The following is a 21,478-nucleotide window of genomic DNA, read 5'->3' on the forward strand; positions in this document are numbered from 1 at the left end:
AACTTCCCAGTGGTAATCAATTTCTTCACACATTCGCTGCAGCAAATCGGGTGTAACTTGTGCATGGCAGCGTAAAAACAATTTTTCAGGTCGGCTCTTTTGTTTGGTAGGGGAGGAACATACACACGGTCAACGAAACCGCAGAGAAAGAAATCCAGTGGTGTGAAGTCTGGGGAGCGAGGTGGCCATGCGATTGGACATTCACAGCCGATCCACCGATCTGGGAAGCGATTATCGAGGAAACCTCAAATTTCCGTGAGAAAATGTGGTAGTGCACCATCTTGCTGGTAGTAAACCTTCCAATCTCTGTCTTCTTCATCGATCTGTGGAACAAAAAAAGTTTCAAAGCGCACAGCGAGTACGCCCCACAGCAGTGAAAGCAGACATTTTAACTGCGCACTACACTGGCGCTCCCGGTGGCGGAATGGGATACTGATTCACAAACTTGAGGCTGCTTGCTACAAAATGACACATCTACCGATTTCGTAAGTTATCTCAATAAATTTCTATATCATTACAAAGTTGTAAAGTCATTTTTTATTCATAAAGACAATTTCTCACAGGGTTAACAACTGTGCCGTGATTAGCTTGACGTGGGCTAACCGACCTTTGCTTCAGGTGAACAAAACTGAGTCTGGAGGTTTCACGGAACAAAATTATTTATTTCGGTAACAGTGTCTGCCGAACAGATTGGCCGAGCGGCTTCTCTCTTAAGTTGCATACCAATCCGAACCTTAAACTCGCAGGTGAAACGTTCTAAACGTGCATATAAGTCAGCAGAGGCGAAACAAAATATGGACGTTGTCATTGTTTCCCAAAGAGACTGGTACCCAGCGAAAGTTAAGATAATGGAAGTAACAGATTCATACACAATTTCGCATGTCGAAGAATAAACAATACGACGGGACACAAGACATACTATGAAACCTAGCGTCCCATTACAAATGGTCATAAATTGTCTTCTCCGTTTATCAGCATGGTTGAGAATTTCTGAGGTTACTTTCTTTCTTTCTCAGCTCACAAAAATATAAAAAATTATCAGTTGCTGTTTATTAATTTCTTACAAACGGTCATAAATTGTTTTCTCTTTTTATCAACATGCTTGGCAATTTCTGATGTTACTTTCTTTCTTTCTTTCTCAGCTCACAAAAATATAAAGTTGTTTATGACTCACGGAGGAATGATGGGTTTGCAAGAAGCTCTCTATAATGGCGTGCCTCTACTTGGATTTCCTGTGTTTGGTGACCAAACAGCAAATCTTATCAAAGCACAAGAGTCTGGATACGGCATTATGCTCAACTTTAACAATGTCACAGAAGAATCTTTGAATTGGGCTCTAAAAGAAATTCTCACAAATCCAAGGTAATGTATCTACAGATTACTTTAAATCTGCTTGCACAAGAACTTAAGTAGATACTTTCTTTATTGCTGTCTCAGCTGTTGGAAGCTCTCAAACAGTTGAGACTGGTGCTTGAAACTCTTAGGATGTAGCTTTCACAGTAAATAACAAATTATCATGTCCTACATGTTACGCCGGCCGCTGTGGCTGAGCAGTTCTATGCGCTTCAGTCCGGAACCACGCGGCTGCTACGGTCGCAGGTTTGAATCCTGCCTCGGGCATGGACGCGTGTGATGTCGTTAGGTTAGTTAGGTTTAAGTAGTTCCAAGTCAAGGGGACTGATGACCTCAGATGATAAGTCCCATAGTGCTTGGAGCCATTTGAACTACATGCTGCCTAAGGGTTTCCTGGTGTTACATCTGGCTAGTTCTAAATACTCTGCCACATAAAACTGTAGATAACACATGGCGCTTCAGCAACACGATACGGTTCGATCGTCAGCTGTCTTGATACGAGAGAAAGACACGTCAGAGTCAATGCATATTCGTTTCGCTCCCCCTCCCTTTTTCTCTACCATCATTTGGTCCTGACTTGTCATGGACGAAAGTGCTCACTGGGTCTAATTATGAGACTTCTAAGCTACCAAGTCAAGCGCAGTTTTTGCAGAACGCTGATAGAGCGTCCCAAGTATTTGAGTTAACAAAAGTTCTGTTGAACTCTTGTATCTTGATTAGGCTGACAACGTAAGTTTTGGAATACGTTTTCTGTAGCTGGAGCACCGTGTAGCTACCAGGCATTTGTCTCAAATCGTGTTAAACCGTTGTCACATTCTCTTAACTTTTTTTTATTGCCACCAGTTTCCATTCTTCCTAACGATCATCAGACTTAGTCAGTATTTGAATTACAGATTTATGTGGACACATATATGACGTTCCATTCCGCTCTACATGAAGTTCAAAACACGAACGGAACTCCAACACATGTGAAAAAGTCAGAGACTGTTTTGATTTTTATTTTTAATTAAATTTACGTCCAAATTTTCTGAATCTACAAAAGTTCAATTTGCGTGTCGTGAGAAAATTACCGGAGTTACAAAATCATTTGAGGAAATACAGTTAAACCAAGTCAGCACTTCAGTAGATGAGGATGGAGGACAAAATGTTTGCTTTTTACGTTGGCAGTTATCTAAATTTACGTTGCAGCCACAGTTGTTTCAGTTCTTGAGTTTCAAGAGCAGAACGTTATCCTTCAGACAAATTTCAGTTTTTAAAGAAAAGTATGCAGTAATTTACAAAAACAGCTACGCTTTTAGTGCCCCATCCATGACGAAAAACAGGAAGAAGCAATTATAAAAATGCTATTGATTTTAGCTTAGGAGTGAGAAAACTCAATAAATACACGCAGTGACACATAAAGTAGTGTTTAATACGTAAATACCAACGTACGAATGTTGAAAGTAATTGTGTCCCATCTGTGGCAGTTTTTTTTTTTTTTTTGTTACTGAAATCTAAACCATTTAACACTCCTTGTCATTTTCAAGCTATGCTGGTTGGTACAGCAAGTGCCTTAATCGTTTATATTAATAATGACTTTTCATTTATTTAGGAAAAAAAGGAAAAACAATGTCAGCAAAGCATAAAACACGATTTCGAGAAAAGATGCAGAAAGATGCCAGCAAATACAGCACCCGTAAAGGAAATGAACGCAAACAGGGTAGAAAAAGATAGGAAAACACGAAGATAAAGGCATCCACATCTGAAAAAAATTTAATTGCTCATTGTAAGAAGGAAACTGAAAGATAAAGGAAGTTCTGGCATAAACTAAAATCTGTACTCACTGTAGATGAGTTGGAGAATTGTGCTTCCCAGATAGGATCATACAAATGTGTTCAGTCCCTTGGCAAAGCTGTTTCCCGGGTAGAGAAGATGCTTCCTTAAAGCCCATCAGAGAAATCGAGTCACAAAACATGCTTGTACGGGAAAGAAAGCCTGTGTAAAAAGAATGCAAGCACATTTCTTAAGAGACAAGAAAATTTCAAATAGTTTTCTGTTGATGACAACCGCAGCTGAAGTAGCCCATGTTTCTGAAATAAACCGCTGTCGCCGCTTCCTGGTGTGAAGTAAACGTGCTTTTAACATGTCAGTTTCTCAACTATTCAGTTTGAACTATTAAGTCCTGCTTGTTGAAGGTAATAGTATTTTACTTTGAGAAGGTAGAGTCCCCCTCTTTCCGTATCAGGTCTTTATGTTTTACTGACGTATGTACACGTGAAGGTGTGATATGAAGTCATAAACCGGTCTTGTTCCGCAAGAGCTAACATCCCAAAGATGTTCGGTCTCACATGCGGTTCCTCTTCGTCGAAATGTCTTGGCTCAAACTCGTCTAGGGGTTGAACCGCACGTATCTCATTACACGCCCTAAATTAGACACTTGTGACCCTTTGGTTAAATTTTCTGGCTGATGGCAAGTTTGCGAATTACAAAGTTAACGTAACATATAATAACAGCAGTAATAATATCGGGAACTAAATTAACGACCCATAAATGATGTAGGCCAAACAGTTGCGATTTGGTTAGAATAATGTTTATTCAGAAAGCAAACTAATACCGGAAGTGGTCGTATTTAGAGTTACTGTTACACTCGAACGCATATCCATTTGACACAGTTCGATCATTCACAATCTCATCGCGAAATACAAGTCTAATATTCCACCTCGTTATCTTCGCGCTCAGAGACTAAATCCCGCGGTACCACACAACGCGAAATTTTCTAAGTCGTTTCATCTCACAGCAACCTAAACACCGACAGTCCGCTTCCGCGTCTCCGCCAGCACTGTCTCTTTTTGTTATCTCCAGCCGAACCGTCCCCTTTGGTGTCCCGACCAGAACTGCCCCTCTCTGCCCGTGTCCGGCCGTGTTTTCCGCGCGCGTCGAACATTGTCACTCAACTGACTAGGGCAGTTCCCTTTCCTGAAGCCGTCCATCTGATTGGCTACAGCTTATTCTACATTACTTTTCATTTTCAAAGCTTGACCACTTTCACGTTCTAAATAAAGTAACAATGATATCCATTAGATAATAAACGTTAAATTCTTTTACATAAAACCAATATAATATCCTTCTAAACTTTGAATGTCACGGCCAGTAGCTTTGCACCAATGTGCTTCCTGATAAATAAATAAAGAACTAAAGTAACTGTTATGCACTAAACATTACAACAAGTATTCTATTACCTAATGATTGAATAAGGTGTCATGCTGTCATCGTTCAATGTGTTTTGTGTGGAGGAAACGATGATCTGATGCTTAACTTAAATACTGATAATTTAAATTTACTATATCTTTTAAACAAATAAAGTTACAGAGTTGATATTCACTACGTTTGTCATTTTAATGATGCGCTTCAATATGAAATGTCGATCGTTAAGATCGACCAAAGCGTTCAGATTTTAGCATTCAGGTCTTTGTTAGTTTCACTTCAACAGTAAATCCTAAACCATTATAGATACGATAAATATTTAAGTTTTATTGGGATCACCATGAAAACTTATGGAGGATGGGAGATTAAAATTACTGTGGCTTGATCCCCTGCATTACTACAGAATTAAATAGTTTTCATAAATGTTTCCCTTTATGGCCGATCTTAGGTCTACCATATTTAACACTGCTACGTCTCCTTGGCCACCAAATCCTTCTGTTGAGTTTCCCTATGATGTAGGTTCACGTCTGTCTCACTCGCATATTACAGCGCTTAGGCCTCAATAGACAATAGACGCCTGTGAGTTTTCCTGTCTCGTGGTGAATCTGCGCCCTTTGTGGCATATGGTCCTGTATGACAGGGTTCGTTTCGCAATTCCTGAAGGCTGACTCTTTCGTCTAAATATTTAAATGAGAGCGCAATGGTCGTTAACTCAGATCCTGTAAACGTCCGTATACAGCTCAAAGCGGTTTATCTCAGAAACAAGAAAATTTCATCTTGCCAACTTACGGCTGATAATTTGTTCAAAATAGAAAAAAAAAATGGACAGATGATAAAATCAGCCGGCAGTTACCTTGTGTGAAGGCTGTCAAGTCTATTGTAGACCCAGCAACTGGCAAAATAGCTGGTAGAAACGTTACGTTTTTCTGTAAGCAAGACTATTCAGATACTGAAATCAAGTTTTTCGGCTTACACCCTGTGTACATTCCCTGACCTACATAGTTTCTCAGTTAAGTGATGAACAATCTTATTCTGAAGACCGGTAGACACAATAACGTCGAAGAAGTTGCAGGGCCAGAATCAGCTGTCAAAAAGATCACGCCAAGAACATTTATTACTATTTTACTGAACAGAAGAAAATTTGTGCGGCGGGATGTGGCGCAAACATTACATTTATACTTTGGTGCTCTATACAGACGAATTACATTATTACTACTGGCAGTACATATCATTTTTAAGAGAAAACGGATGACGAAAGGACTCCTGTAATGTCGCAGCTGCCGTGGTGAACCTGATGTCGTGGGGTTACAGTTCCAGGGTAGGCACAGTTTGAAAAACGCGGCACTAACTTATTTACAGAGCACATTCGCCTTTACAATGTTCAGATCCGTGGCACACTCGAAATAGTTTTATTTCACTGATTGATACAATACAGTTATATCAAAGAACACTCCTAGAAATGTACAAACCTGATGTGCGCACGTATTGTTTCATCAACAGCCAACTTATTTGCATTCGTTGCACACGTGTAAACTATCTGAGATGATCCACGCACAAAGCAGAGGTCACAGGTCCCTCATTATTAATGCGTCTCTGCGCATGAAAACCAACACATCAACAATACCACAAGTCAACAATAAAAGTTTTCTCGTCTCAGTCCTACCGCTCAACTGTTCGGTCTCCACAGTCGAAGACAGGCTCTCTGACAGCAAAGATACATACGGATACCTTCAAACATTTACATTCTTGTAATGTCTGAATGTATTGACATTTACTGCCAAAAATAATTAATAAACAAAAATATTTATGTTTGTACCCAGAGATGTACCTATACACGTTTAATGTAATCTTTCGTAACTTTGTTCTTAAAATCTTATTTAGTTCTTCCCTTTAATTCTTTTGCTGTGCTATCGGTCGTTATCTACTACTAATCTCACTTCTTCCCCCTCCCCATGTCTCAAGTCCGTAGCTCGTGGTCTAGTGGCTATGGCTAGCATTGCTGCCTCTGGATCACAGGGTACCGGGTTCGATTTCTGGCCAGGTTGGGGATTTTCTCTGACCCGGGACTGGGTGTTTGTGTTGCCCTCAAAGAAAATAGTAACACGGCGATTTCCTTTTCGACGAGATAATTACGCATTATTTCAGGCTTGGTGTAATTCATTTTCAGTCTTCCTTTCAAACTTACTGTTAACTACTTCCACTAACGACGCTTATTAATACTAGGGCAAACAATACAATTTCATCAGCAACACAACTGTAGTTGAAATCGAGAGCGTGCCCAGGATCTGAACTGATGGGGAGAGGGGCAATAAAGGAAGAGAAGTGAAGGGAACGAAACACAATTTCTTATGAAATAAAACTCAGCAGTGTCCTTATTAATCACCAAACACATTCCGGGAAGAACTTTATACTTGGTTCCTACTACATACTACGTTATTAACGGAGAGAGTACAGTTTGTCTGAGATTTGTATATCTTGTTTTGCTGTCAGGTAGGTAACGTTGTGACACATGTACGCACTTCCTATACCGATGTTTCAGTGGTTTTTGACATCGACTGGTTAAAAATAGGAGAAACATAACGAATTGAAGACACAACGGTATTGCAAGTTTCTAGAATCTCCATTTTCAGTGAAAATAACGGCAAATCTCCAAGTATTATAAATATTCAACATGTCCTCCTAAGCTACAGGATCGATTTCAACGAAACTTGGTACACCATCCGTTGTTATCTGGAAAGAAATACTGAGCAGGTAAAACGCAGCAACTCTCATTGGGATGTGTTGGGCGTGATAACAGGGTGATGTACAGAGAAGGGGAGAAGCAGGAAGTGGACAGAGAGAGCGGGGTAGAGGATGAGGATATGGGCAGAGAGGGGGGCAAGAGGGAGATGGACTAATAGAAGAGTGGAATAAATAAATACTTGGGCGATGAAGGGTTACTCAGCTAACAAGTAAATAATTTTGAGATTACGTGATAAATAGTTGTTAGTTTACTCGCTTCTAATCAGTGTCCATTAAATACTCTCAATTTCTTAAAACTGATGCTGGATTTACACTTGTGTGAGCTTTATTGGAGTGAGTGTGAGTTCGCTTTTTCTAAGGGGTCTAGAAGGGCATTGACCCTTACCTGCTCCTCACTAGTCACGCTCTTGGTTTAGGCACCTTCTTCTTAAATCGTATTTCTTCTTTGTTTTCTCAGTTCAACTATTTGAATTTCACGATCTCCTTCCCTGGACCAGCTTTCAATTCTGATTTTTCCGTTATCCTGACTAACAGTTTTAAACATATCTGTTTCTCATTATATAAATGTAAGCTGCATTAATACCTTATTTATCAAGGGATGATAACGTACCTGTATCAGATATGCTTTTATGTTGTTAGGTGATGATAATGTTGACTGAAATCAGCAGCAAAAAAGGGGCAGTTCATCACGAGTTCGTTAGAGATGGGCTGCGAACTCGGACTGGACAAGAAGTGGAAGCGACACAGCCGTAAAGGTCTCAGGGGAATCTTCGATATGTACCTGAAAACACCGCATCACGGCTGCGCTTTATGCGCCAGGCTGTGGCAGAACGACACGAGTGCGTGACACAGCAGTATGGGTCCGCTTAGTGTGTTGGCAGTAGTCCACTTGGGTAGAGGTTTTTGAGTTCAGCAGAGGTTTCATATATAGATGCGTGGGTTATTTAGGAGAAACCTTGGGTATCGAAGTCGCGTTGCACTGAGCCCGATATACAGCGGTATTCCAAGCGCTGGATCCATTTTCAAAAATTCATATGTATTCAAGTACAAGCCCAAAATGAACAAGTTTATACCTATGAAACGAGGAAGTTGCAGTTTTCGGCGAGAGGGTGGTGATGGTTTCAGAAGCGGCCGGTAGAGTTCGCGGGGCAATAGGGTCGCCATTGCGTTTCACTGACAGTTGTGAGATGGCGACTGTGGAGCACAAGGTTTTCTGCGTTCTTGAGTTCCCGAAAAGTGAGTCGCAAATTGCACTGCGGCGGGCATTTCGTACCAAATTCAGTATTCAACCACCAACTCGCAAAAGCATTACCCATTGGTTTAAGCAATTTAAAAAGACTGTGAGTGTAGGCAAAGGAAAAAGCACAGGCCGATTGCGCGTGTCAGAGGATAATGTCCCACGGATTCGAGAAAGTTTCGTGCGCAGTCCCAGTAAGTCTACCAATAGAGCCAGTCGAGAACTTGGAAGACCCCAACCAACTGTATGGATAGTTCTGAGACGGCGTTTGCTGTGCAACCCCTACCGATTACAACGTGTGCAGGCTCTCAACCGCAATGACAAAGACAAACATCTCGCATTTTGCAGTTATGTGCTAGCAAAGATGGAGGATGACGCATTTCTACAGCGAGTCGCTTTTTCCAAAGCTGTTTCACAGAGGAAGACCGCACTGCAGTTCCTTCTCTAAATCCTCGCACGAAGGAAAAAATGGCTGACATCGAAATAAGTGTCCAAGGAATAGAAAAGCATCTGAAATCACTCAACAGAGGAGAGTCCACTGAACCTGGCGGGATACCAATTCGATTCTACACAGAGTACGCGAAAGAACTTGCCCCCCTTCTAACAGCAGTGTACCGCAAGTCTCTAGAGGAACAGAAGGTTGCAAATGATTGGAAAAGAGCACAGGTAGTTCCAGTTTTCAAGAAGGGTCGTCGAGCAGATGCGCAAAACTATAGGACTATATCTCTGACATCGATCAGTTGTAAAATTTTAGAACATGTTTTTTTGCTCGCGTATCATGTCACTTCTGGAAACGAAGAATCTACTCTGTAGGAATCAACATGGATTCCGGAAACAGCGATCGTGTGAGACCCAACTCGCTTTATTTGTTCATGAGACCCAGAAAATATTAGATACAGGCTCCCAGGTAGATGCTATTTTCCTTGACTTCCGGAAGGCGTTCGATACAGTTCCGCGCTGTCATCTCATAAACAAATTAGAGAGATTCGAGCGCTCACACAGGCTTTCTGCGACAGTGGCACGTAAAGTGCTCTCCGCCACACACCGTTGAGTGGCTTGCGGAGTATAAATGTAGAATGTGGATGTGTAATTTTTAGTGCTGAAGCGACGTTCCACCTTAGTAGAAACGTCAACAGACACAAAGTTCGTAGATGGGGTTTTGGAAACCCACATTCACCATTACACCACAAAAGAGACTCACCGAAGTTCAACGTGTTCTGTGCCGTATCCCGTATAAAGGTTTATGGACCATTTTTCTTTGCGGAAAGATTTGTAACAGGATTCCCGTACCTGGACATGTTGGGAGAATGGCTGTTCCGTCAAGTTATGGAAGATTCCCAGGACTTCACTTTCCAACAGGATGGAGCTTCGGCCCATCAGCACCGTGATGTACGAGACTTTTTGAATGACTCCCTTCGTCACTGCTGGTTCGGTCGCAGCGGACTTCTGGCCACCGAGATCTCCTGATCTCTCACCCTGCGACTATTTCTTATGGGGTTATGTGAAGGAAGCTGTTTACGTCCCGCCTCTACAACCACTCTGAACGATCTGCGGAACCGGATCACTGCTGCCGGGCATTCAGTAACAGCAGACACGCTTTCGTGCGTGTGGGACGACTTTGGCTAACGCGTCGATGTTTGCCGTGCAGCCAGAGGTGGTCACATTGAACATTTACTACGTTTTTAATTGTTAAATAATTATTAAAACCTAAATATTTACAAATTATTAAATTTATTAAACTGATATCAAACATTATGAAAACAACTTGAAACTTCCTCTTTCCATTGGTATAAAGCTTGTTCATTTTGGATTTGTACTTGAATAAATACGAAGTTTTTGATGCGTCCATCATTTAGAATAACAATGCCTCACTGTGTAACTGTTGTCAACATAGACGACAAAAGACGAACGCGTACTTCCCTCGTCAGCGATATCCTCACTGTGGACAATGCAACGTATTGTATAGACAAGCAGCAGAATTTCTTGTTTTCCGTAGCCAGGATAAACTCGCGCAGTATCTCTGACAAATATGGGGAGAGTTTGAGATCAAAGATATTTCTGCGTCCGGCGTAAGTTATGGAAATGTTTATGTGCTGGAACACATGCAGTTCATCTCTTCCCCCGAACGACGTTCACTCTTAATAGATGACTTTGAGGATTTGATTACACGCTCCGTGTTGACGGACAGATCATCAGATGAAACGAGCTCTATAGAGCGGCTGACGAAATCGTGATCGATAGCTTCTTTACGCAAATTGCACTACGACTTTCATCCACGACTTTCACCCACCTGTTACGACTGTCATACCAGGTAAAGTAAAATGCCTTGTCAGAGGCACTAAAAGGAACCTTATCCCGAGACTACACATGAAGTATAAAGCACTTCTTCGATTCTTCTTCTATGCCACCAAAGACCCACATGTGTTCGATTTCGTTTTTCAGGAGCCGTCCTTTGCCGTGAGGTGCGACTCGTCAGTTTCTACGGTTTTGTTATGACCATACATGGGGACACTTTAGTTTGTGTCACAGACATAGCACACTTCGCGACAGAATCCGTAATAGTCCGACCGTCGTGACAGACACTTCATTTTCAGAAGCAGTGGCTCCTAATGTATAACTTCTCATCAAGCAGGAAATGATAACGACACTCTTTTCAATGCTCAGTTCTGACGTGTCAAACCGAGTCTTCTTTCTTACTGATGTCCTTTTCTTACATTTTATGCAATACAGCTCGAAGGGGAATTCGACACCACAGATTGTCTTGTAAAGATTAGCGCATGTCTGGCCGTGACATTCGACGCAATTTTTTTTGTTCGGCATTTAGCAAGAAGCTGTACTTCCAACAAAACCCGGAGCACTTTTCCAGTGTACATATTCGACGAATTAATTTCCGCCAAGAAAAATTTACTTTCGGTACATATCAAAACAGATTCAGTCATTACTATTTACGCCATTGTGTGATATTCCCTTGGCAACGCAGAAAACAAGATCGCCCGTCACGACAGCGAGGCATTCGTTGTATCGCTCTTATTGCGTCCGTGACTTCGGTAACCAAGGCTTCTTGCAAATTACGGATGCTTGCGTTTGACGTACAATAGTTGAGCCGCGGGAGGGGGGGGGGTGGGGGTAAGATGGCACAGCAAACACATCTGCGAGCCCTTTCGAGACGCGGCATGACCGGGAAGTTGAAGGGTGGACGCAGGTGAATAGAGACAAAGCAGCATATAGCACCGTTTCTAGGCCTTGGAAGGAAGGTTAGGGTTTAACGTCTCGTCCACACAAAAGTCATTAGAGACTGAGCACACGTTCGGAATGATTTCAGGATGTAAAAGGAAACGGGCTGTGCCATTTCAAAGGAACCATCGCGATATCTTCCTGGAGCAATTTAGGGAAATCACGAAAAACATATAAATCTGGATGGTTGGACGCGAATTTGAACCGTCGTCCTTCCAAATGAGAGTCCAGTGTGCCAATCACGCGCCATCTCGCTCCCTCGAGACCCCGCAGAAGATATCAAGAGGAAGGAGACCTTGGGCGGTATCACGGTCAAGATAAGCAGCGTCGCTACCCAATGCCAGAAACGTTATCTCGCTTTGAGTGCCCGCGGCCTAGCGGCTCCGCTGAGCCACGCACGCCCTGTAAGATCGCGTACTCGGCGAGGTTGCTGGGCACACTTCGCTACCAGCCATTCCTGTTCCCCTCGTATTGTGGCACCGCTTGACTCAGCGCTGTTGCGTCTTGTTCTCTGCAACTCGCTACGAAACATTCACGTCAGAAAGATTTTCACTGGTCACGAAGCTCAATTGGACGTTATTTAGCAGATATTAAACTCTAGCAACCGCAACTTCATCACTTTGCTGTTCGAAAATCGCTGTTGGGTAATTTCCAAGAACGTATGAAAGCGATATATATCGAACGCGCGACTGTCGCGGAACAAGACAGGCCCCCACAACCGCACGAGTGGTCGACTGTGAAGAGCGGACAAATTGAATAGCTGGCCGGCGGCCATTAGAGTGGTAAACTGGCGCGCGGAGTTCGAATGTTTATACATCGCTTTTGGTTATAAAATGCCTTCCCTTGAGTTAGGTCACAAACATAATGCCTCATTTAAATACCTTACTACAATATACTTTTTAATTTATGAACAAACAGCAACTAGTCACTGTTTATGAATTTATCTTACGTACTACGTACGTACTACGTACTAGCTAAGAGTTATGTACTGGACCCCTAGCATTTTTCGTAGTTCATTTACGATAGATGTACGCAAAATGCATCAAAATACTCGAAGATTTACCCACTATATAGACATTTTCTGACTCTACCCTGCTTCAGATTTTATGACGAGAAGTGCGTTATATATGGCATAGTGCTTTGGCAACTCACGACCAAATTGTCATGTTTCAACCTAGCCTAGACCATGAAAACACTACCGATCAGCCAACTTTCTTCAAAATGATGAGAACATATAAATTGGTATTCTGTCGGTCGGAAATCTTGCCTCCTGACAGCTTGTAACCATTTTTGTAACAGCTGTTGTTTTGAGAAAGGAAACCTGCAAATAGATGCACAGACATTATGCTAATACCGTGTTACAAAAACATTTATTAAGCAAGTGCGCTGACATACAAAACTACTTAAAATATCCACACACCTGTGAAATGTAATATTCGTTCCTTTCTCGAATTTATTTGTACAATTAATCGCTGCACAACTCTTCACCATTGTACTTCTTTTGATTGGAACGTACAGACAGTAGAATTACGAGTAACAAATACTGTATGTACGCCCCAACAAATATACAACGTAGAATCAGGGTCTTCATAAACAACAATTCTACACAACACATCAGACTACAACCACTATAATGGCGTCCAGCCGAAGGTTCAAATTATCCCGCGACTGCAGCGCCATCAGTGAGTCTAGTTATATTTTACAAGGTCTTTGGAACAAGACGTCGATTTTGTTTACAGCGATCGGAACTATTAGAACAAAAGACGAAGATGTGGATTTCGGTTATAGCGTTGGCAACGACAAAAACAATGCATGAAAATTGTCCAATGACGACGTTACATGTTATTCCAATACCTTGCTTGTCATCCATATCTTCGTACTGGGAAATTCCGAGGGTGCATTCTAGCAGTATCTCTTAAGAAAACTGGCAAAGTCTCACAGGGAAGTTTTATACCATGTAACCGCAAATTGTGGAAGTAGATGTATAGAAAACTACAGATCATCTCGGTCTCCCAATCGTCCTTCTCTTCAGACGGATGATTTCAGGGATTACCATAATCGCTTTATGTTCTGTGTGTGCACAGACGGATCATCGGAAGACAGAATGGAATATCATCGGAAGACAGAATGGAATACAAGCTCTTGGTGAAATCCCTCTTCATTCAAAGCGTTGTGCGATTTCCATCCATTTGTAATGAGTTTGGTGCCAGGAAAATTAAGTTCTTAACAAAAGGCACTAAAGTTAATTTAGTTCTGGAATACACTTTCACAATGAAACATTTTTTTGAAGCTCCGTCTATGCCTCTGAGTACCCTAATCGGTTCAGTTTCGTTCTTGAGAAGTCGTCCGTTCCCATATTTTCGAGTTGTTATGTGCAACTCATCTGCTTCTACAAACTTTTTGACATCATCTACTGGACCACTACCATCATTAGTCACAATTACGTAAGACACTTCTCGACAGAAACCGTAATAGTCACAAACAGTAGTAATCGATAGTCGAGCTTCCGACGCTGTCTTTTCCAGAATGTAATCCTTAATCCGGTAGGAAACCAAGATGACGCTCTGCTTATTGTCAGTTTTAAAATCATCAAACAATATATTTTCCCTTATACTCGTTCTTTTCCGGCTTTTTCTACAATTCAGCTGTAATGGGAACTCAAATAGCTACTTTTTCAGCCAAGTCTGACGCAGTTCTCCCCGTAACAATCCAGGCAATTTCTAATGTTGTTATTCGGCAGCAAATAGGACTTACGACAGAACTCTAAGCAATTTTCAGTGGTACTCAACCTAGGGATCAAATCACGCCACGTTTAGTATTATGAGGACTCAGGGGCCCCGACTTATAAAAAATATTGGGGGAGCCTATACTGGGGGTTTTGCCCTGGGAAATTTTCTAAATTTTAGATGAAAAATAGTGAGTTTTAAAGTTTTTTATGCATTTTAGAGTCATATGATCAACATTAGAACTCCGAAAACTGGACTCTCGATAACTCGACACTCTGGGAAGCTCGAGAAACCTGATACCTTTTTTGGCTTTGAAAAAAGAAAGAAAGCATAAACACACACAGTATTTTCGTAAAAAGCTAATTTAATTAACAGTAATAATCATGCTTGTAGACTATTACAGAGCAGTGAGTATATAGCTTTGAAAAGACTGAAATTATATTTAAATAAATCCTAAACTATCATTAAAAGAATAAAACATAAAATATTGCTGTCGCACAATAATAGCACTTTCATTAATAAGTGAAATAGATAATTTAAGCTTACTTTGAATAAGGCTCAGGGATCATAAAATAAAAAGAATATCTCAAAGTTAATGCTTTAGTACAGTTGATAAAGTTAATACAGTATGCCTAATACTTTCAGTCAAGAAGTATGTAAATAGCGGGTTTTAATTGGATCTTACACCCTAAAAATATTTAAGTATTTTCGAATAAGTAATACAGGAATATAGTTCAAAAATGGTTCAAATGGCTCTGAGTACTATGGGACTTAAACTGCTGAGGTCATCAGTCACCTAGAACTTAGAACTACTTAAACCAAATTAAACTAAGGACATCACACACATCCATGCCCGAGGCAGGATTCGAACCTGCGACCGTAGCGGTAGCGCAGTTCCAGACTGTAGCGCCTAGAACTGCTTGGTCACTCCGGCCTGCAGTAATATAGTAATACAGTACTAAACTAGTACTAAGATTTCGAAACTGAAAATTTAACATTATGTATGTATTTAAGTCTCCAGTTTATAAAGATTTTTTAATATTGCCTTAATGCCATCATTAGGGCAAGAGTGTATTTAGAAAGGAGCAAATGTCGACTGTCTGGCTGGATGATTGAATATGAAGTTGTTGATGAACGGTCGGATATCCAGTTCATACAAAACATCTCGGTGGGCATGAAGAAGAGCCAAGTTGTTCAATCGCTTCTGTCCCATTGTTGATCGGAGATATGACTTCAGACGTCTAAGGGCGCTAAATGGCCGATCTGCTGTTGCTGTCGTGATTGGAACTACTTATTACTGTAAATTGAATTAGCATTTCACAACTTCACATAACATTTCCCCAACTGCAAGCTATTGTGTAACGTACTTTTTTACATCACACATGTTTTTTTAAGACCAGTTGTTTTCTATTAGCGAATCGGCTAACATATTCAAGTGTGAGCGCAGTTTCTCAATATCTAGGTCATTTTTCAAAACCTCAGTTGATTTTTCCAAATTTTTTTGGACTCTGTTTACTAAAAGCAAGCCTCTTGTTCAACTGCAATGACCTGTGAGAGTCCAGTTGAAGCAAACCGCTCAGTAATGCAAGATTACACCATTTCACAAACTACAATGTAAATAGCTTTTTAATATTCCTTTGGGGTTTTGAATGTGTGCGCCGAGCTGGCTTCATTGTTTTCATACTTCTTTGGCATACTTCGATACCAAGGAAGTGAAGGATCATCAACTTGTGGAGGTTTTTCTTTTAAACACAATTCCCAAAAGTATTGTCCGCATCTCGTGGTCGTGCGGTAGCGTTTTCGCTTCCCGCGCCCGGGTTCCCGGGTTCGATTCCCGGCGGGGTCAGGGATTTTCTCTGCCTCGTGATGACTGGGTGTTGTGTGCTGTCCTTAGGTTAGTTAGGTTTAAGTAGTTCTAAGTTCTAGGGGACTGATGACCATAGATGTTAAGTCCCAAAGTGCTCAGAGCCATTGAGAGCCCAAAAGTGTTAAAAACTATCTCGCCTTCCATTCAAGATACAAATAAAGCCCTCATATATTTTTTCCAGATCAGCAACACTTAGATGAGCGCATTGAATTTTTTTCATTGACATCCCCTATTGCGTGGCAATAAAGACGTAAAAAGAAATAAGTCATGAATTGTAACATTGACTCAAGGTAGCCTGCACATTTGTAACCTGCCTCTGTTTTGTCCTCTGCAGAAAATGTTTCAAAAAACTCTAGAAGTTCTTCAAAGTTTTTCGATATTCTCAAGCTACTAGAAGCCCGCGTAGTCCATCGAGTCGGGCAAAGGGGTCGTAGACCAGCTTGGTCGTTAGGGCTCTCACAGCGTATGCTTCTGAAAAGCCCCATCCTTTTGTTGGAATCCCTTACGGTGGTTTGGCTAAAGCCATAATATCCCTCAACGACGTAAGATGGCGGAGACTGTCTACAACTGCCAAGTCTAAACTGTGAGCAGTGCAGTGCACATAAGTGCTTTTGGTTGTATATCCAAAACTAACCTTTTTAGTCCTTTGAACTTACCTCTATATTCAAGGCACCATCAGGGCACTGTCCTCTTAAGCTACCCATTGACAAATCAAGACGAGCAAAAACGTCTTTTAAAATACTAAACAGAGTTTGTGATTCAGTTTTGGGGGTATCGTATAAGACAATAAAGTCTTTGTTGATGATTAAGGAATCATCGACAGTACGAATACAAAATGACACTTGTTCATGAATCAAAGAAACACTTGTTTCGTCAACCATAATAGAAAAATGTTCAGTCTTCTTGATTGAAGCTAATACCTTTCTCAACACAGACATTCCTAGTAGGTCAATGATCTCATTTTGAATATCGTGGGACGTCCACTTATACCCCGAACGCCCTAACCAATCTTTAAACTCAGGTATGTCATTCTTTCGGAGTTCCATCAATTGAAAAAAATTTGAGCTTACATCTTGGTGCCCTCTAATTGTCGGCATAGAAATTGCACAGTAGTAAAAATTGCCTCAAGAGTTAAACGGCCTTTCTTCATATCACTATCTAACTTTTCATTCAACTGGGAGGCCACACTTCCGTTAGTGATAGAATTTAGTTTCAGAACACCTTCTTTATGGGTAAACGTATTTTCATGAAGACAGAATTTTTCCAATGCCTTTTTCCAGTTATAAAACCCAACGGAAGTAAATGCATCTTCTTTTCTTGAAGAAAATTGTAATTGATTTTTAGCGTCTGTGACTTTGCAGGTTTCGCAAAAAGTTTTTTCCGTAGATGCTTCATATTCTACCCATGTGTGTTTGATCAGCCAAGACTTCTGAAATGATCTTCCCTTACCGGATTGTCCTGGTTGCGCCTGTAAACGGTTCTCGCCTTAAGATGACGAAGCAACTGACAACACAATAATTGTTGGAGGTTGACTTGCAGTATTCTCAACTTCCAAGCGGGCCTTTTTGGTAACAAATTTATCCATTGCAAACTTAATTCACAATACACAAAGAGACTAAAGTAAACGAACATAAAATAGTCATATAAAATAGTCCACTAGACACTAAAGTCGGAAAACTAAACATGTTTGCTGCATGCACTGAGCGAAACTATCCACACTGAATGACTGCGACAGTAGGGTGGGCTTTATATAACCGTGGCGTCGTAATGTCTCGAAGCGTCAATGCGACGCTAGGCGGAGGGTTCCAGGCGCCTCTGCTCCAGTCCTTTTGATGTCGCCGTGGCCGCAGCGCTGGCCCGCCGGCGCCAGACTTGACCCGAAGGTTCCCGCACCGGGACAAATTCTAAGTGTGCCCGCAGTACCGTAATACTATCATGATTCACACCACTCGTTTTCAGTTAACCTGCTTACTACTGTTATAATTATTTGTTTCAACTCATTACTGGATGTATTTCAAAAGGTAACTGACGTCAAACAAGGAAAATAAAAAATTCCAACATAATTTTGTGATTTTACGAAGCATAATATAACTAACAATTTTCTTAAATTATTGGGAAGGCTCTGACCCCTGAAACGAATTTTTGAGGGGGCTCGGGCCCCCTCAGGCCCCATGGAGTCGCCGCCTATGTGAGGAGTACACTCCAAAATTGCTCCCAACTGGGAGACATGCGAGAGCAAGTCTTCCCTGCCTCCCTCCTAGCCCTCCCTTACTAAACGGTGGCTGCTTGGTCTGCAAAAAATGATTCCTCCTCAAAAGGTAATAATCTTCCAAATGTCACACGCCCTATAATTTTGAAGTTAATAGAAATCTTTTTAAATACAGAATGAAAGTTTGTTTTAATTAAATACGATTACTCTATCTTAATAGTAGGAGAAATTTCTTCACGATATGCAATGTAAGGATACGAATCACACCCACTGTTCCTAACGGCTGGAAGCTCTCAGGCGAAAACAACTGCCATGCGTGAAAGCAATATCTCTGAGTTAGCGTCAGAGTCTCAGAACCAGAGAGTAGCTTTTTTATACACTTTGTTATACATGGTGCTTTCCACAGAATGTATCCTTCTTTGAGCCAAACAGATGGAATTCGGGAGGTGCGAGATTCGACCTATACGATGGATGAGACAGAACAGTCCACTGAAGTTTTGTGAGCTCCTCTCGGCTGTGCAGACTCGTGTGATGTCTCCTGTTGTCATGGAGAAACAGAAGTCCGTTTGCATTTCTGTGCTGATGAACATGCTGAAGCTATTTCTTCAGTTTCCTGAGCGTAGCAGAATACACTTCAGAGTTGATCATTGCAGCATGCATCAAACGGAATAACCCCTTCAGAGTCTCAGTCTTTGATTGCGATCCGTCGACCACCTCGAATGAGAGTGTCCGCACGTTCCAACACTGTAGCAGTCAAAGCTGTGTGTTACCGGCCGGCACGCGGAAGATCGGACGAGTTTGCGCGACCTTGTTGCGATGAAGACAGACGCCTCGCCCAACGATTCACCGTGCTTTTGTTCACTTCGAGGTCTCTATACACATTCTGTAAGCACTTATGAATTTGCGATGCTTTGGTTTCCTGCCAAAAGCAACTCAATGACGGCTTGCTTGGAATGCCACTTTGAAGGCTACGTATGGTGCGCCCGACTATCGGAAGTCCACGAAACTATTGAGGCTGAAGCGGGAATATTCCACGACGCCCCTCAAAAAATTCCACATTTTCTTCAACCGAAACTGGCCGAGAAAAAAAGTGTTGCAGTACTTACTGAACACCGCTCGTATTTAATTTAATATTTTGCTTCCCACTTTTCGTGTTATTTTACTGTACTTATTAAGGTAGATAGTGGACATTCGAATGCTGAGTCGACTGCATCCTTACCAATCATGGCGTCGCCGTTGTAACTGTACTGGACTCTCATTCCGGAACACGGGGATTTCCAGCCAGCCAGCTTCGCGTTTTCTTTGGTTTCCATAAAACACTTGAGGTGAATACTGGGACGTTTCCTTCGAGGAGGCCGCGGCCTGTTCTCCATCTCTAATAAAAAGGTCATAGAAAGGTTATTTAAACCCCAATCACCCGTCTTCTTACTCTGCCCTTCCCATTATTCCACTGTGTTAATTAATAACGTAACAGGTCGAGAAACCAACTGCAATGAAAACTGAATATGATAGACTGGCAAAGCCTCGTAACCACTGAAAGGGGTTTCTGTAGACATCCGTTAGTGGTTAGCTGGTTGGGTTTGTGGGGAAGGGACCAAACAGGTGGTCATCGGTCCCATCGGATTAGGGAAGGATGGGGAAGGAAATCGGCCGTGCCCTTTCAAAGGAACCATCCGGGTATTTGCCCGAAGCGATTTGGGGAAATCGTGGAAAACCTAAATTAGGATGGCTGGATGTGGGTTTTAACCGTTGTCCTCCCGAATGCGAGTCCAGTGTACTATTCGCTGCACCAACTCGCTCAGTAATTCTGTAGTAGGAATTATTTCTTACACAAATTCCACGGAGTAACTACATTTCCAAAACAATGCAACCACGCATTTGATACATTACGTAATGAATGGCTATGCCAGCTATTCAGTGGAGTTCAAAGTGAGATTCAGTATCTCGATCCTGCATTTCGTTATTTTTTTAACTCCTGTAGGAGACTGGATCTGCGGGCTTTCAAAAAAATTAAAATGAAGTAGTGTGATGGTGGCCCTCAACTACTTTCCCCCTGACTCAATGTTGAAATATTAAAAGTTTTGGCTGATTTCGTTGTCTAGGCGCTGGGATATGCAGTTGCCGCATTACGAGCCAAATACTGCTGAGTCTACAGTATACAAAATGAATATACATATGAATCGAATGGTCGAAGGTTTCTATAACTCGGCGATTGCGAATGTAACGTAGAAAGTTTTAAATGAAAGATTGCAATTAAAATCTGCAGGTACTATCTGAAAGACTTTAAATGATGAATACGATAGTAGAAGTTCTTTTTGAGAATGTAGTATATTTCTGCAAAACACTTATTGGTGTCGATGGTCCAGCAAATAAATAAAATATAAAACTTCCTGGCAGATTAAAACTATATGCTGGACCAATACTCGAACTCCCGAGTTCGAGTCATGGTCCGGAACATAGTTTTAATCTGCCAGGAAGTTTCATATCAGCGCAAACTCCGCTGGAGAGTGAACATTTCATTCTGGAATTAAAATATAAGTTGAATAACAGGGAAACAATAGATTACTACTACACATAATTAGTTATGAACAACAACATAGCTCGCCGGATATTCACTTCTAAACGCACACTACGTCTTCACTGTAGAAGCCACGGAAATCTCACAAGTGCACAAGTCGGCACTCCAAAGTATTTCTATCTGCCGCGACCACGCGCAAACAAGTTTATACAACTACACCCATTGGAAATAATAATAACAGAATTTTGACACTTTCAGGAAACTCTTTTGCGACGTTGTTTTCACAAAAAAGTTCAACAAAGTCAAAGCACCTTTCATAAAATCATTTCGGATTCATTTCATGCCCTAAGTCTAAACACTGTAATTTAAAAAAAAAAATTGACAGCTACATTCAATTCCTTTTCTGCGA

General features: G+C 41.4%; 1 protein-coding gene across 4 annotated transcripts in view; it reads left to right on the top strand.

Moving 5' to 3' along the window:
• Positions 1-21,478, top strand: part of LOC126419783 (UDP-glucosyltransferase 2-like) — a 335,883-nt gene that overhangs the window by 49,806 nt on the left and 264,599 nt on the right. For all 4 annotated transcript variants that reach the window (XM_050086968.1, XM_050086964.1, XM_050086963.1 and 1 more), the window contains exon 5: positions 1,143-1,362. In XM_050086968.1, the coding sequence (XP_049942925.1) occupies positions 1,143-1,362 (220 nt within the window). The remainder of the gene's footprint in view (positions 1-1,142; positions 1,363-21,478) is intronic.

This window comes from Schistocerca serialis, chromosome 9 (genome assembly GCF_023864345.2).
Source record: "Schistocerca serialis cubense isolate TAMUIC-IGC-003099 chromosome 9, iqSchSeri2.2, whole genome shotgun sequence".
Lineage (NCBI taxonomy): Eukaryota > Metazoa > Arthropoda > Insecta > Orthoptera > Acrididae > Schistocerca > Schistocerca serialis.